General features: G+C 43.9%; 1 protein-coding gene across 1 annotated transcript in view; it reads right to left on the bottom strand.

Moving 5' to 3' along the window:
• Nucleotides 1-17,120, bottom strand: part of Bfsp1 (beaded filament structural protein 1) — a 36,975-nt gene continuing 19,855 nt past the window's right edge. Inside the window, exons 5-8 of the mRNA XM_020154668.2 lie at nt 15,217-15,324; nt 5,531-5,751; nt 3,933-4,018; nt 1-1,186 (exon numbers count right to left, since the gene is read on the bottom strand). Coding sequence (XP_020010257.2) covers nt 228-1,186; nt 3,933-4,018; nt 5,531-5,751; nt 15,217-15,324 — 1,374 coding nt within the window. The 3' untranslated portion in view covers nt 1-227. The remainder of the gene's footprint in view (nt 1,187-3,932; nt 4,019-5,530; nt 5,752-15,216; nt 15,325-17,120) is intronic.

Raw genomic sequence — 17,120 nt, 5'->3', positions numbered from 1 at the left:
CCTGAGAGTGGCTGACCCACCTACATTTCCAAAGCTCTATTAATTAGACAAGAGGTATGGTGCAAGCAAAAAAAGCATTTTAATAAAGGTTCATTGACAAAGCCAGACTGGTCAATTATGCTCAAATCCAAACAAGAACCCTCACTCTTTTGTCATTTGTTCTAAAATGTCAAAGAATTCCCCCTACAGTGGCCCAAAGGCACTTTCTCCCATAGAACTTGAGCATTTCAGGAGGTCTTCTCTCCCAATTTCTTGTTGACCTTTGTTTTTCCGATCACTGTCTCCACAATTACTGCAGTCTCTTCATATGTCTGAATGCTCTCTGTTGACATCTTCTCAATGGATTCCACTACCTCCACCTTCTTAAAAGCCAAGGCCTTTGGAGAACTTTTTTCCAGCAGGCTGCTGCTCTTTCTCCCAGGGCCCTCTGATCTACCTTGATTGGCTCCAATCCTTTGAGAATGGGGTGTAGATGATCCCTCTGGACCAGGCATGATCACAGGGCAAGTTTTTCTGGACCCCTCATCTTCCTTCTGGCCATCACCTTTCTCTCTGGGATCTTTCAGTTCTTTGGCATTTGTCTCATTCTCCTTGTCTGTAGACTGCTCGTTGCTGGAGTGCCCACCTTCCCTCTCCTGGGAACTCCCTGGTCCATCCTCCAAAGGTGGTGTGGGCTGCTCAGGAGATGGTTCCACATGGTCATCATGATGCATAGCATCTTCATCAATGGAAACTACCACCCCACCTCTGGCTGGGATGGAGGAGGAATGGAACTCAGGGTCCACATAACTGGCATCCCCTGTGACCAGCACATGCCGTCCTTTGGTGTAGAGGTCAAGGGAGGGCTCAGGTGTGGGTTCTTTGGGGCCTCTTACTTTCTCCTTGACAATTTTGCAGAGTTTCCCAAAGGCTTTGCTTATCTTCCCCCCATCTGGCACATCTTCTGGACCCCCTTCTTGGGTTGGTGGACTTTCTTCTCCACCCCCTGATTCCAAGGGAGTTTCACCTTCCTCTTTAAGTTCCACCTGCTCTGGCTTTGTGTCTTGCACACTTTTTAATGGTGCATCTTCCAGAGTTTCACCTCCTTTGTCTTGAGTTATAATCTCCTTTCTTCTTAGAATGTTCTTGGGGAGGCCTTTTTGTCTTGGTTTAGCTGTTGTTATATCCTGCACAGCCCTGGTGAGATCTAATGAAAAACACAGGCAGTACATCAAGTATAACCATCAATGAGTGGGAATGGAAATGTTGTCATTGAAAAATGTGCTAATTTTGTTGCAGACAAAGGTCTAGCACCAGGGTGGGGCTTATAATACATGGGGAAAGAGCCCTGGGTGTGTTTTTCTACAGCCCACATTGAGGCACCAGCCTGCCAACCAGCTGTGCAACTTTGGACAGGTCATTCCATCCCTATGGGTTTCCCCAGAGGGAAGAAAAGGTGCTGCTTTTTCAGATGCTCACAGCTCACCATCACAATGGAATAATTCACAGACACATGATCCGACTGCCATGACACTCAGCAGGAGGAACGCCCCTGTCCCAACTCCAGCCCCCTGCTGCACTCACAGTGGGTACCTGAATCCAGTGTAGACAACAGGAACACAAAGTCATTCTCTGTGACATCCTCAAAGAAGGGACAGCAGAGTTGCCTGGGCCTCTAACATGCTCAGGTTTCAGGTATGGGGATGAAATCCATACATGTCCCAACAGCCTAAATAAATATGGCTACCCTTTTATCAGTTTCTCCCTCCTCCTGGGCCAAAAGAAGAAGCAATGCTATTAAATTTGGAAATGATAGGAATCCCCTATTCCCAATACCTACCCATTCCTTCACAATCATTGAAAAGGGAAGCTAGAAGCTGAGAAAACATACAAAAACCTTACCCTTCATCATCTGAGACTTTCTAGCTCCATCCACATAGTGATTTTGGAACTTTTTCATTCTAAAAGTCTTCTCCATTCCTTCCCACTAGTAACCCCAGGACTAAACAGACACAGCACTCACAGCTGACCCACAATGGAGAGCACCAGGTGAGAGAAAAATGGCCACAAAGCCAAAGGGGCTGTAGAGAGGGACATGTCAAAGGAAACACCCCTGCGAGCTGGTCTAAGAGGAGAGATGCTTACAGGACAAGCTACTGAATTCCTGGGATGTGTGCAAAAGGAAAGTGCAGGAGCTCTTGTTCAAAATTATTAAGACAGCAATGGTGAAGCATTAAGCCAAGCTCAGAGCCTCTTAAGTACAGGGACTTGTGGCGAGGCCACAGGCACATGGAGCCAGCCCTGGGTGTCTGCAGCAGGACAGTTGTCCTTCCAACGATGTTCTGACCCTGCAGCCCCATTTGCACAAAACTCTGAGCTGCTTGGGAAACATAGATTTTAAAGGCCCTTTGAGATCAGCAAGCCATCTTATGAATAACCACACAAGAGACTTGAGACCAGTGTGTTGACAAGATAACTGCATCCTCGCATTCACTGCAGCACTATTCACAATAGCCAAGATACGTAGTCAAACTAAATGCCCAGCAACAGATAAAGAAAATCTGACACATACACACAATGGAATACTATTCAGCCTTACAAAGAAGGAAATTCTGCATTTGAGATGACATGGATGGAATCAGAGAACGTTATGCTAAATGAAGTATATCAGGCACAGAGAGACAAATACTATATGATTTCATTAGAGTGGAATCTAAAGCAACTGAACTCATAGAAACAGGGAGCAGAAGGTGGTTCTAGAGGCTGAGGGTGGGGGGGTGGGGAGATGATGGTCAAAGGATACAAAATCTCAAACAGGAGGAAAATGTCTTGGGGTTTCTTAGCTCTATTGCACAGTCTGATGAATATAGTTAATAATAGATTATTAAACATTTCAAATTTGCTGAAAGTACACTTCAAATGTTCTTACCACACACAAAAAAGTGTTAAATATTTGAGGTAATAGATATGTTGACTAGTTTGATTTAATTATTCCACCTGTATTCACAAATCGTAACATTTTAGTCTCATAAATGTATACAATTATAAATTACCAATTTATATTTTAAAAATTAAGATAAGGAGTAAAAACTAATCCCAGCACTTGGAAAGTTGAGGCAGAAGGATTGTGGGTTTGAAGCTAGCCTAGGCTACATAGCAAGACCGTGTCTCAAAAATAAGAGAAAAAAAAATAAAATCCTGTAAGTATGGCCATCAAAATTACCACCTTCTCTCTTCTCTCAAAGTGCTGTGCATGTTCAACCTAGTAGATTTAGATGTGAGGTAATGTCTTACAGGTGTGTAAAACATTCCAAAAAGCTCAACAAGGAAGGTAGAAGCCACATGCTAACCAAGCTGTTTCTGCTCAGTTTTTCGTTTTGCTTTGTTTTGTTCTGGTTGGTTGGTTGGTTGGTTGGTTGGTCAGTTTTGCAATGGGGTTATCATTGTGTTATCTAGGTTGCCCTAGAACTCCTGGACCTAGTGATACTCCTGCCTCAGCCTCCTGAATAGCTGGGATTACAGGCAGGTGCTGTCAATAACATCACCCTGTATGCAAGTCTGTGATGCTCCCTAGCTATGCTTTTCTACCATGAGCTGATATAGAAAGATAGATAACTAGATAGATAAATTAATGTAGTATACAACTTTGCATAGTTACTGAGCATCAGTAAACATTATTTTTTAAAACACCCATTTATAATAAGAGAGAGAATGTGCTTAAGACTTGCTAGTATGGACCTTGGTTTCTGTAAAAGAGACATGACTTGTTTGATACATTTACTCAATTTCATGGCACTAATGTGTGACAGGTTAATTTCCAGACCAGAGGTCACAGAAGCACTTGTTCACAGGTACCCACAGGGCTCCCTGGGTTTTTAGCAACCTAGGAAGAATTGGTTTTTTCCACTTTTCCAAGACAGAAAAGAGTAGAGGCCAGGGTTGGAAAGTATTACCTTTCTCAGTAGATCCAAGGCTGAGAGAAGTCCCATGGCTTGGAGTGAACAGAATGACAGGAGTCTCAGTGAAGACAGAGCTCAGCCTGGCAGAAAGAACCAGAAAGAGTATGGCACCATCTTTAATTCATCAAGCCAAACAAAGGGTCGGGGCAAGAGCAGCTCCCTCTAGTCTTGAGCAAAAGTCAAAAATGCTTTCTCTAGAGCAAAGTGTTTGTGAATTTATATGACTATAAAGAGATAAACATATACACATCTATACACTATATGAGGACACAAAAGAAATAATCATTTATTTGAGCTCAAGTCATAATCTGTGAACCAGAGCTATGAAAACATCGTACAGTGATTACCTACAATGTACAATGCCACTTCTCCAATGGATGGGGTTTTTGTAGGCTTTTTTTTTATTTTTAATTAGAGTGACCATCACAGGTTGAAATATCAGGCTATGACATCCCCAACTTTTTTTTAAATAATATATATCATATATAAATAGAGAAAAATGTTTAAAGCTATTGAAACAAATGTAAACACCTGGTGAATCTGGGTAAAGAGTACTCTGGAGTTCTTTGTTCTATTCTTGCAACATTTCTCTCATTTTTAAACTATACCAAAATTGAAAGTTATAAACAAACCAGTCAAAGAGGTATCAGTTAACTTTTTGTGATGCCCTATTCCCAAAACAAAAATTCTCATAGGAACATTTAAATGCAGCTGAAGACTTAGTCCCATAAATATAACATGGAATTATCTAAAATACACTGACTAGCACTACAGGGAGGAAAGAAAAGCTTGTCTTTCCTGCTAAACACTTGAGCACTCACAGCCAAGACAGAGCACCCAGAGCAAAGGGGAGAGCTGCCCCTTGTGAGGCACTTGGGGGAGGGGCTCTCTTTTAATTCAATCTAAACCCAGAAAATTAGGACTGAATCACAACTCTATTCCCAACCTGTTCTTTGAAGGATATATATCCATAAATATGGATTTCGATGTAGCAAGGTGAGAAGGGGGAAAGAGAGAGAGAGAATTTCCTAACAGTTTTAAAGTAAGACCGGTTCTAGTCATAGCTCTGTTATGGAGGAAACCAGATATCATGTTGACAGCCAGCGATAACAACCGTGATGGTAGCAGTATCAACATCGGCAATACCTCTGAGAATCAGGAATTGCCAGGCGGTGTGCTGGGCACCTCATCTGAAGCATCTCTTTCCACCTCCCAATCATCCTACCTGCTAGACAGTTTATGTCCCCTGAGCTGAGCTCTGTGGGCGGAGTAGCCCTGTCAACAAGACTGTTTCTGATCACTCTACTTAAAATCTCAAGCATTCCTAACATCACTCCCATTAGCACCCCTCCTCTCTGCCAAATTTCCTTCATTGCATTTGCTGTAGATCATACTCCTTTCAATCACAAAGTCACTCATCTGTCTCCCCTCTGGCATTCAGGCTTCACAACTTCAGGGAGCTCTGTGTTTCCTTTCCTGCCCCATCCCCACTATCTACAACTGTACCTGGCACATAGTAGGCACTTAACAAACATTTGTGGAATGAGAAGGAGGTCAGATGGGGAGGTGGGCGCACAGATGCATGACCACACCTGTTGCCTTCAATCTCGATGATCCGATGATATCGGTCCAGCTCGTTCCTCAGGGTCTGCTGGGCTACAGCCAGCTGCCGGCAGTCATAGGAAGACTTCTCCAGCGTCCGCTCAGCCTCTTCGATCTCCTTCCGCAGGCTCTCAATCTGCTCATTGTAAAGCTGTATCTCATCATCGTAACACTCGTGGGCGTTTTTAATAGCCTGTTCCAGGGTTGTTGTCTGTGGACAAAGACCCACGGTGAGGAAATCCATCCCCCTCTTTCTCCTAAGATACCGGCTTTGCCAAGAAAACCCAGTCTTTGTGTATGACGTTCTATTTGTTTTGCTGGATTGTTTCTCTAACAGTTACCGATCAGCAATGGCTCATTTTGGAATCTCTTAAGGCAAAGTGGAAAACTAAAACTGAGCTCCTGACACCTTGCACAAAGCCCCAAAGACAATCTGAAGATGACCAATCCAGAAAATAAAAAGAAACCTACTGTCCATGGACAAATAAGTATAACTCAAATAAAGTACATTCTTCATAGTTTAACAACTTAGCATAAATCTGGCAGCCAAAACAACAAGAGAATACATACTAAATAGGAATAATGCTACTTTTCCTGAAATAAGTAAGGGAGGGAAAGTTACCTTGTTCTCATTCAGTCACTTAGGGTGCTTTATTTTTCTCCCAAATTTCAATCGGTAGCATTACATTAAAGTTTGGTTGGCTAAAATATGTGTGTGAGCACATATATGCATATATTATATATATAATATATGTAATGTGTATATGTGTATGCATATAGCTAAAATAATGTCAGACACCTGGCATACCTGAGGCCTGGATTTGATCCCCAACACCACAATGATAATAATAAAAATGGTTATAATGTTAGGGAAATATTATTTTTATATTAATGCAGGACAAGTAAAAATTAAGATAGAAAGAGGTTAGCTTTATATTTGCCTTAAGAGTGTCCAAAAATGTTAAGACCCATGCATGCACTTATTTACAGGCCTAATAATCTGTGCTCACCACTCTTTTATAATGTCACTCTCAAGGAGGAAAGAATTTGACATGCATGACCTGAAAAAGCAAAGAGAAACACTACTTCTACCTATAACAGCATCTCATACTGCTTTAGGCATTAGAACCAGCCATGAATGGTAAGATATCGATTCAGTAGCTCTGGGATGGGACCAGCAATCTTGCATTGCTAACCAGCAACCAGAGCATGTTGGTCCACAGGCCGTCCTTGGGGACAGCCTAGTCTGTGTCCAGCTTCATGCATGCACACTAATGGCATTTCCTGCATCCGGACCTCAATCTGCACATCAGACACCTGGAGGACGATGATACCTAAGACAGTCCAAATCTTTACTTTACTCAGACCTGGCCTTTGAATAAAGAAGTTCCCTAAGTGGCAACATTTGAGAATTTAGCATGAAAAGGTACTCGGGAAAGTATCTATTGTTTCTGGAAGGAGAAAGGGGGGAGGAAAAGTACATGTGCTAAACACTTTGGGAAGATGTCTGACCTGCCTGTGTCATTCCATCCATCCATGCAGGAGAGTCCTGACAACAATGTGGCCTTACACTCTGTCCAGAGCTTAAAGTCAGGGGTGTATCTGACTCAGGTGAGCCCATTACATGCTTTCTGTCCTGGGGCTTTGCAAAGGGATCTCAGAAGTAGCAGCGAGCTGGTGAAAGGTTCTAGACACACTAGAATACATAAGCAGCGATCTGAGGCTACCATCCTGGAGTGACAACCTTTCATAATGTGCATGGAGAAGATGGGAAAGGCAATTCTTCAGAGAGACAGACAAATGGGCCATGGTGTAAAGAAAAACAGGGATGAGGGAGCCTGTGGAAAGAAAAGGAAGATGAGCAGAGAGAAACAGAGTGAGTGGCTGCCTCCGACCCTGGATCCAAGTTCCTGCTGCAGACCTCACCTGCTCTCAAGTTTAAGAAACTGCCTTTTACACCCTGCTCCTTTGGGGAGTAAAAGACTTTCCCAGGGAAAAACTGGCAGACACCATTTTAAGCGAGTGATCAAAGTTAACATCATCTGTAGAAAGCTACAATGACATAACGCAATGCATTGAGGATACAAGGTCATCCCCAAATGCAATGTTCCAAAAATACAGACCTCAGTCTAATCCTGAGAACACACCAGGAAAATCCAAATGGAAGGATATTCCAAGAAATAGCTGGCCTGGGCTTTTCAAACCATCAAGGCCAGAAAGTCAGGAAGACTGAGGAATCTAGGGAGAGACAACACCTACAAACAAGTAAAACCATAGGCCAGAATAAATCACTGGGAAGGCAACTGGTGCAATTTTAGTGTGGTCTATTCACAGTACAGTATCACTGTTAATTTCCTGGGTTTCATCATTGTCCTTTGATTATAAGATGTTAATCATGTTGGGGAGGCTGGGCAAAGAATACATGGGAAACCTTGGTGCTATTTTTGCAACTTTTCAGATGTCTAAAATTATTTCAGAATTAAAAAGTGCCCTTCCTGTTTGGGCCAGTCTGATTTGAGTTTCTGTTCCTCAAAAAAAGAAATCTCAATTCAATAGTCACCTGTGATGTCAAATATCAAGCCACACCCACTGGTTCCCAGGTTCTTGCTCACACTCCAGTGGTCACACACTCCAGGAAACACAAGAGATAAGGGAACTGAAAAGACCCCAAATCTCAGAACTGCTTCACAATGACATGGGAGGAATGTGTAGGGCCATAGATGACATACAAGGGACCATGTATCAAGATAGGGACCTGAGGCTCAGAATTACTCTCTTTCCTGTGTGTGAAATGTTCTATAATAAAGAGTAGAAAGAAAAAAATCAGTATAAAGAGAATCTACGTCCCCTCTGGGTGTGGCTTCCCAGCCCAGAGCAGAAGTCATGGGTCCATGCATCAAGCTTACAACAACCTTATTGGGAAGGGCTGTTAAAGATAAAGAAACTGAGACACACAGATGAAGTGTCTTGCCCATAAATACCACAGCAGGATTCAACCTTACCTGTATAGTGTCTGAACACTTTCTGAATCCATGGGGCCTCCCTGCCCCATCTCTTTCCTGCTGCAGGTGAGCTGCATGTACACAAATACACACACACACACACACACACAGAGGCACTTGCAAATGCACTCCAGGCCTTAGAGAACTCTGCATTGCCACACCTCAACAGGCAGACACAGGGTATTCTCACAATAGACACAGGGTACTCAGTGAGACCCCAATACAAATCCCTCCTTGAATGTTTTCACTTAGCAAAGTTTTATACTGTAAATAGAATATGAAAGGATTGTCACAAAGTGAGACATTAGAGACTAGGAAAGTCACTTCATCCATAGTCTTCTACCCTACAGGGCAAGTGTGATCTTTTTTATATCTCATTAAAAAATCATCAGACGAACTTTTGTTTGTTTAAGGTAGAAGGTCGGTTGGGTGGTGGGTTTTTGGTTGGTTGATTTGTTGGTTTATTGGTTTATTTGTTGTTTAGCTGATGGTTGAAGAAGGATGTATGCTTTCAAGGCTGGATGCCCTTGGATGGAGTGCTGGGAGGACAAAGGGTCCACGCCACAACTTTCAGGCACCTTCCAACCTCTCACAGGCAGTTGAGGCTCCATGTGATTCTGTTTGAATCAGCCCAAATTCTACAGTGTCCGAGGAAGGGATGACTGCTTTTATGAAATTGGACTTCTGTCTACACCGCTGTGGTTTTTATAACTCAGTAATTTACACTATTTATCAGAAGCAGAACTATTCAGGAAAACTAATAAGAGCCCCACCCTCATGAGCTCAAAGGGGGCTAAGGGACACGCCTGGGAGGAGCCACCTGGCACCGTATCAGGTACCAGCCAGCACCAGCCCAGCTGTAGGAGAATGAGACTCGGAGCTCACCGTCCAGCGCAGGAGGTGGTTCAATCGCATCACAGACAAGCCCGGGTCATCTCAAGCACATGGAGGGGACTTTCAGGAAAAAAGTCCTAGATGCTGAGAGAGGAAAGAGGTCTCCAGAAAGAAGAGAAAATACGCAAAAGGGCAGGTGTCAGAAACTGCAGAAAGGTCAGGAGAGAAGAGAGGGTGGCCAAGGTCACCTTGAGGGGAGCAGCCAAGATGACTCTGGAGAGAGAGGCAGATGGAGGAGGGGGCCATGTGGCAACTTGAACTTTAAGTTCTGCAGTGTTTCTGCCAGGACCATTAGATCGCCTGGTTCATCTCTGTCTCCCTACTGAGCTGCAGCAGCAGAGGGCAGCAGCACATGCAGGAACCTGACAGGAAGCCACATCTGCAGCAGTGAGCTCCTGCATTAGTCTTCCTAGGACCTCAGACGCCTGTGGGGCGTCCCCGCCCTGCCCCCCGCCCCACAAAGAAGAGAAGAAATCAGTATTCTTCACTGATTACGTATTGTCTTACCAATACTTACCACTAGAGGGTACTAAATGACTGCAATAAGAAGGGGCCTGGGAGGTTCCCACTTCACAATTACTAAAATTTTTTTCACTTCCCTATCACAGAAATTCTCACCCCACACAATTTGGAAAGCCAGAATTGCCTTTCCTTCCTCCTCCACCCGTAAGACATGCCATCTTCAGGGGTATTATGTGTCTCTGTTCAGCTTACTTGAAGGAAGGGTCCCCAGAGGGATTGTTAAGACAGGGATTGCCCCATCAGAGTAACTGATGCAGTTGTTCTGGAATGTGCCCATGAATTTGCATTTGTGTGTGTGTGTGTTACTGGGGATTGAACCCAGGGCCTCACACATGCTAGGCAAGCACTCTTCCTCTTGAGCCACACTCCCAGCCCATGAATTTTATTTCTGACAAGTTCCCAGATGCTGCTGATGCTGCTGGGCCAGGGGAATCACCCTGAGGACGCTGCCATGGAGGAATTCTCAAAGAATCAGAGGCCCCAACCAGAGGCAGAAGAAGCAGCCACTGCCCTGCCAGATGCTCTCCCTCCCTGGCCCTCCTCCTTGTCCCCATCACAGCACTGGCCTGACTGAGGGGCTATGCAAACAAACCTCCGTGGAGTTCTTGACTCACCTGTTCCAATCAAACAAAATCTCTTCAACTAGCAAAACAATGACCATAAACATTTTGAATAAGGTTGTGAAGGGCACAGGCAGGACTCAATAGGATCAGGTTCAGAGCCTTCAGAACCTACCTGGAACACACCCTTATACCCATGGTTCCAAGACCAACATCATCACTATCACCTGGAAACTTGAAAACACATCTGTCTCGGGCTCCACCTCAGACCTACGGAGTCAGAAACTCCTGATGGACCCAGCCAGGTGAAGTTTTAAATTAGAGTTAATTAGACAAAATCTTGGTCCCCATGACCTTTGCCCCTTGGTGTTATACCTACGAGTGTTACATGGCACATTTACTCTGCAGATGTAATTAAGGTTCTTAATCAATTAACCTTTTTTTCTTGACCATACTGGGGATTGGACTCAGGGCTTCATGCATGTTAAGCAGGCCTCTAACCACTTAAGCCATGCCCCCAGCCCTCCATTAACCATTTTAAAAAAGGAACTTCTTCTAAATTAATCCTAATCACATAAATCCTTTGAAGCAGAAACCAGAGAAATCAGAAATAGAAGTCAGAGAGACTAGAGGCTTGGGAGTTTCCACCCACTGCTGCTAGGTGAGGCCTTAGGCCAAGGAACAGGGCAACCTGTGTGGCCAACAGCTCCTGGCCAACAGCCAGCAAAGAGACAGGCTCCTTGGCCCTATGTGCACACAGAACTGAATTCTATCAGCAACTTGAATGATAGTGGATGCAAATTCTCCACCAAGATCCTCCAGACAAAGGCCTAGCTGGCCCACGCCTTTATTTTAGCCTTGTAAGACCCAGAGCAGAGCATTTCAACCGAAGCTGTCCATATGTCTGCCTTACAGTGAGAGAACAAATGGGTGTTATTTTAAGTCCCTAGGCTGTGGTAATTTATTAAGGCCCTAAACTTGTGTTTCATTAATTAAACCCACAGCTGGATTTTGTTATTGAATGCAGTCATCCTTCCATATCCACAGAACCACATCCACAGATCCAACCAAATGGGGATTGAAAATATTTTCTTGATTGTGTCTGTACTAAATGTGCACAGACATTTTTTCTTGTCATTATTCCCTAAACAATGCAGGATAACAACCATTTACATAGCATTTAATTGTATTATAAGTAATCTCGATATGATTTAAAGCATACGGGGAGGATTACATATGTGATGCACAAACACTATGCTAAGTTACATAAGGGAGTTAAGCGTCCACAGATTTGGTATCTACAGCAGTGCTGGAACCCATCTCCCACTGATACTGAAGGATGATTGTATAAGCACATATAGACAGTCCCAGACTTCAATGGGTCAATTTAGGATTTTTTTTTTTGGCAGTACTGGGGATTGAACTCAGGGCTTGGAGTTCACTAAACAGGTGTGCTACCACTTGAGCCACACCTCCAGCCTTTTTGTGTTGGCTCTTTTTGAGATAGGGTCTCGCTTTATGTTCAGGCTGGCCTAGACCACAATCCTATCTGTGCTTCCCCATATAGCTGGGATGACGGATACACACCACCATGCCCAGATATTCCTTGAGATAGAGTCTCAAGAACTTTTTGCCTGGGTTGGTCTTGCACCATGATCCTCCCCATCTCTGCCTCTCAAGTAACTAGGATTACAGCCTTGAGCCACCTCGCCCAGGTGAAACCATACTTTTATTGTGCACTTTGTCCTTTCCTGGGCTAATAGTATTCAGTACAGTCCTCTTGATGCAGGGAAGTGGCAGTGAGCTGCATCTCTGAGTCAGCCTTGAGATCACAGGGGAAACAACCAGCCCTCTGCAGTGCGCTGTGTTGCTAAATCAGGGTGTGTGATAGGTTAGCTGTAAATAACTTTCAACTTGTGATATTTCAACTTATGATGGGTTTGTCAGGTGTGATCCCACTGTAAGTCAAGGAGTGTTTAATATTCTTATACATGAAATGATTTGAGATTATTTTGATAATTGTCTCAATATTAATGGGTTGCTTTTAATATCTGTATTTCCTGCTTTAACTTTTTTTTTTTCTGAGAAAGGGTCCACAGGCATCACCAGACTATCAAAGGCTGTGGTGGGGAGAGGACTAGAAGAGAGGGTCAGGACCCCTGCTTTAGAGACCAGAATAATTAGTCTCTGCAGCAACAGAGGGTAGGAACAGGAGGCCGACCAGACAGTTTTGCTTCATGTTCTCACAAACTAGACTAATCCTTTATGAAATGTCTTATTTTTATATTCAACAAGTGCACACACGTATGTAGAAAAAGGAAAAACTCTTTTTGCACTGGAACTACAATTTTCAACATCAGGCTGGGTGAGCTCTTTCATCTTTCTTGGTATCTAGGCAGTGGTTTTCAACTTTGTCACCACAGCCACAGGAAATGATACATTTCACACTGCATCACAGAAATGTATGTGCATTTGTACAAATGTATATGAATTTAAATGTGTATTTAAAATAAAGATTTCACAAAACAAACCCTACCTTCTACTTTTTATACATTCCGTTATTTCTTATTCTATTCTACACACTCTAGGTTTTTTTTTTATATCAGTCAATTCTGCTGAACTCATTTTACACCCAATGAGTTATAAATAGTCTGGAAAACACTAGTCTCCAGCATCACAACTGGGCCTGCACCCACTTCCTCAATCTTACCTGCCACTCACAGCACAGACAACACACAACACACATCCCACATACATATGCACAGAACACACACTTTACAAATACACACCACACAATACACAGGCAACACATACACACTCACCACACATATCACACACATACACCACAAATGCATCCCATGTACGTGATGCACACCACTCACACTTTACATATGCATGCCACATACATAAACACTCATATACTCACAGCACATGCACACGTACCTCACGCATTGCACAAACACCACACACATATATGCTACACATGCATACACCCCCTACATGTACCTGTCTCCTTCTCTCTCTGCCTCTCTGTCCTTCTATCCTTTCAGGCCTTAGTTACCAAGATGAGGCATCTGGTCCCTGAGCCGTGGTTTATCTCCTAAGAAGAACAGTTTTTTTTTTTTTTTTTCCTTCTGGTATTTTTATTTTATTTTTTTTTCTTTTATTATTCATATGTGCATACAAGGCTTGGGTCATTTCTCCCCCCTGCCCCCACCCCCTCCCTTACCACCCACTCCGCCCCCTCCCTCTCCCCCCACCTCAATACCCAGCAGAAACTATTTTGCCCTTATCTCTAATTTTGTTAAAGAGAGAGTATAAGCAATAATAGGAAGGAACAAGGGTTTTTGCTGGTTGAGATAAGGATAGCTATACAGGGAGTTGACTCACATTAATTTCCTGTGCATGTGTGTTACCTTGTAGGTTAATTCTTTTTGATCTAACCTTTTCTCTAGTTCCTGGTCCCCTTTTCCTATTGGCCTCAGTTGCTTTTAAGGTATCTGCTTTAGTTTCTCTGCATTAAGGGCAACAAATGCTAGCTAATTTTTTAGGTGTCTTACCTATCCTCACCCCTCCCTTGTGTGCTCTCGCTTTTATCATGTGATCAAAGTCCAATCCCCTTGTTGTGTTTGCCCTTGATCTAATGAGAAGGACAGTTTTAAAGACATCATTCAATTTGGTCTCCAGCTCAGGAGACAATCACAGTCTCAGGTTTCTTTCCAGTGGCCTCTGAGAGCTGCCACAAAGTGAGTTTTGTGATGCATGCATTGGGGCTGGGAAGTAAAATGTCTCACTCTTGTGGTCCCCAAATGAGCTTCTGAGCAAGTGGGGAGGCACTAAATATGAAATGTACCACATATAGCTGAGGCTGTAATTTTTTGATTTTGTGGACAGGATAGAGACTAAGTAATATAACATCCCATGTTGTAGATTTTTAGATGTTTTGCTCTCTTGTCCTGTATATGTACTTGCTTAACCAAATGTCAACTTCTTTTCTGATTTGGGAAATGTGATTGCAGTCATAGGAAGCTGCAGTATCTTAACCCAACATTCCCATCACCATGGCCAGCTCTGTGACAAAAAAAAGAAAAGAAACAAGGGAATGAACCACGAGGCCCCTTAGTCAGGAAGGCAGGCCACAAAAACAGGTTTGGCTAGGGAAGGGTGGAAATGTGAGTTTTATGCTAACAAATGTCCTACCGGAGCAAGTACTTTCCAGGTGCCAAATCAAATTCTAAAGGACAAATTTTATCATGAGAAGTAAGACAGGAAACATGGATTTAAGTGAGTGTAGAATTTTGAAAAGTATTTCTTTTTAGTGGGTTTGGCCTGGGAAAAATGAACCTGTAATGAAGCTGGCATAGCTCACCCTTGGGGGAGGGGCGTGACCCAAAAGGAAGTGCGAGGAAAATTGCTGCAGAGCTGGTATTTCCATTCTCCATTTGCCTAGGGCTCTTCCAGGTGGGAGTCCTGAAGCCTAGGAAACCTCAGTCCAGGGCAAAGCGAAACATGTGGCCATCTGCTCAGGCAGGACATTGTGATTCAACTGGACACACAGGTGTGCTCAGTTTGTGACAACTGCAGCTGGATACCTGTGTATGTATGTGACATGTCAATAAAATGTGTGCGAGACCCTGATTCATACATGTGGTGTGAAGGCCCAATGGTGACTGGCAGACAAGAAAGTGTAGCATGTACCTGGGCCTGCAGCTCAGCTCTCTGTGCCTGCAGGTGGGACAGCACCCCTCGGCCCTCCTCCAGCTGACTCTGTAGGACAGCCACTTCCCGTTCTGTCAGGAGCTTCTCCTGCATGAAGAAAGCCAGACTTAGACTCACATTTAGCAGAAAATACAAAGATGAAAGGTATAAAGACAGCATGTGGTCCTACTATGGACCAAATGCAGGGAAGCCTTAATCCCCAAGGTGATGGTATTAGGAGGTGGGATCTTTGGGATGTGATTAAGGTTAGATGAGGTCATGAAGGTGGGGCCTCATGGTGGGATCTGTCCCATTATGAAAAGAGGAAGAGACACCAGGGTGTTCTCTCTCTCTCTCTCTCTCTCACACACACACACACACACAGCAAGAAGCTGGCCATATACAAGTTAGGAAGACAGTCCTCAGCAGATGCCAATTCTACTGGATTCTTACTTGATCTTGGACTTTCGGCCTCCAGAACAGTGAGAAATAAGTATCCGTCTATGGAATCCTGTTCTAGCAGCCTGAGCTGACTTCTCTTCATGCCAAAGTGACCTCTCTTCATGCCTTTTGTTTTGTCTTCCAAGTCTAAACCAACTAACACTTATGGGTAAAGCACAGATACTAAGTGTCAGGAGACCCAAGAATAGAACTGTTTTTACCACAAACTGGCTAGGCAAGGCATTTGACTCTCAAAGACCTTGTTTTTCCTTCTGTGGGAAAAAAAAAAAAACAAAAACCTGGAATCCAAACTCTTACTCATCTGTGCATTATGTGTCTATGAAGATTACAGCCTGATCTCTGAGCCACCAACTGTACCAAAGCATAAGGTAGGAGCCATCAGGCCCTAAAAAGTGAAAGGGAAGCAGGACCCTGGTAAGGCCACTATGGACGCTCTGTGGAATGGCCTAGAAGGAAATCCATCCTCTGCATGCAGGAATTCCCCTCCTTACTTGCCTCTCCACTGTCTATTCAAAAATACTCAAGTTCAGTCATAAAAGCCTGACTGCGCAAGAGTCCTGTCTTCTGCCACAGATCACACAGAGCATGCTAACTCAAAGCTGCACAAACTCGAAAACCAAATCCATGCCAAGTCCTCTCTGTGTTCAGGCTGACATCTAGAAGGCAGACCCCTGCTCACAAATGCCTCACAAATGCACCTGCTGTAGTTTGGATCTGGAATGTCCCCCAAAAGCCCTTGTGTTAAAGGCTTGGTTGCAGCCTGTGGAACTACTGGTAGATGGTGGAACCTTTAGGACGTGGGGCCTAATGGAAGGAAGTTAGATCACTGGGGGCATGCCCTTGAAGGGGATATTGAAATTCTGACCCCCTCCTCTCTCTCTGTGTCTCTCTGCTTCCTAGCTGCCACAAAACGAATAGGCCTCCTCCACCATACACTCCTGCCATGGTGTCCTGTGCTATCACAGGTCCGAACACAACAGGACCAAACAACCATGGACTAAAACCTCTAAAACTGTGAGCCAAAATAAACCTTTTCCTTTGTTGATTTTCTCAGGTACTTTGTCACAGTGATGGAAAGCTGACTAACACAGGGCTAGAGCCACCACTCAGGCCCACAGCTTCGAAGCTGGAGCAAGACAGACTTTGTGGGAAGGAGGTGTGGATTGGCCCCTTGGCCCAATTATATGGAGTAGGCCAGACCCGAGCCTTAATTGAAGAGGGCCTCCTCAGCTGTGTCTGTTCATTCTCATTTCTTAAAGGGTGGAGGCATGCTTTTCTTGTAGTATTTCTCCTCTGTGTCTCGCTCAGACACTGGTTCTCTGTCTCTGACTTATTTGCTCCTCTGTGTCTCAGTCCCCACCTCACTGTCAAGATGGTGTAGACTAGGATGCAGCTAGGAGAAGAAGGGAATTCATGTCCCTGAGGACCAGTATTTACAGCAG

The sequence above is a fragment of the Castor canadensis genome, chromosome 5 (genome assembly GCF_047511655.1).
Source record: "Castor canadensis chromosome 5, mCasCan1.hap1v2, whole genome shotgun sequence".
In the NCBI taxonomy this organism is placed as follows: Eukaryota; Metazoa; Chordata; class Mammalia; order Rodentia; family Castoridae; genus Castor; species Castor canadensis.
Note: the sequence above shows the minus strand (reverse complement) of the source record. Positions and strands in the feature narration are given on the sequence as shown.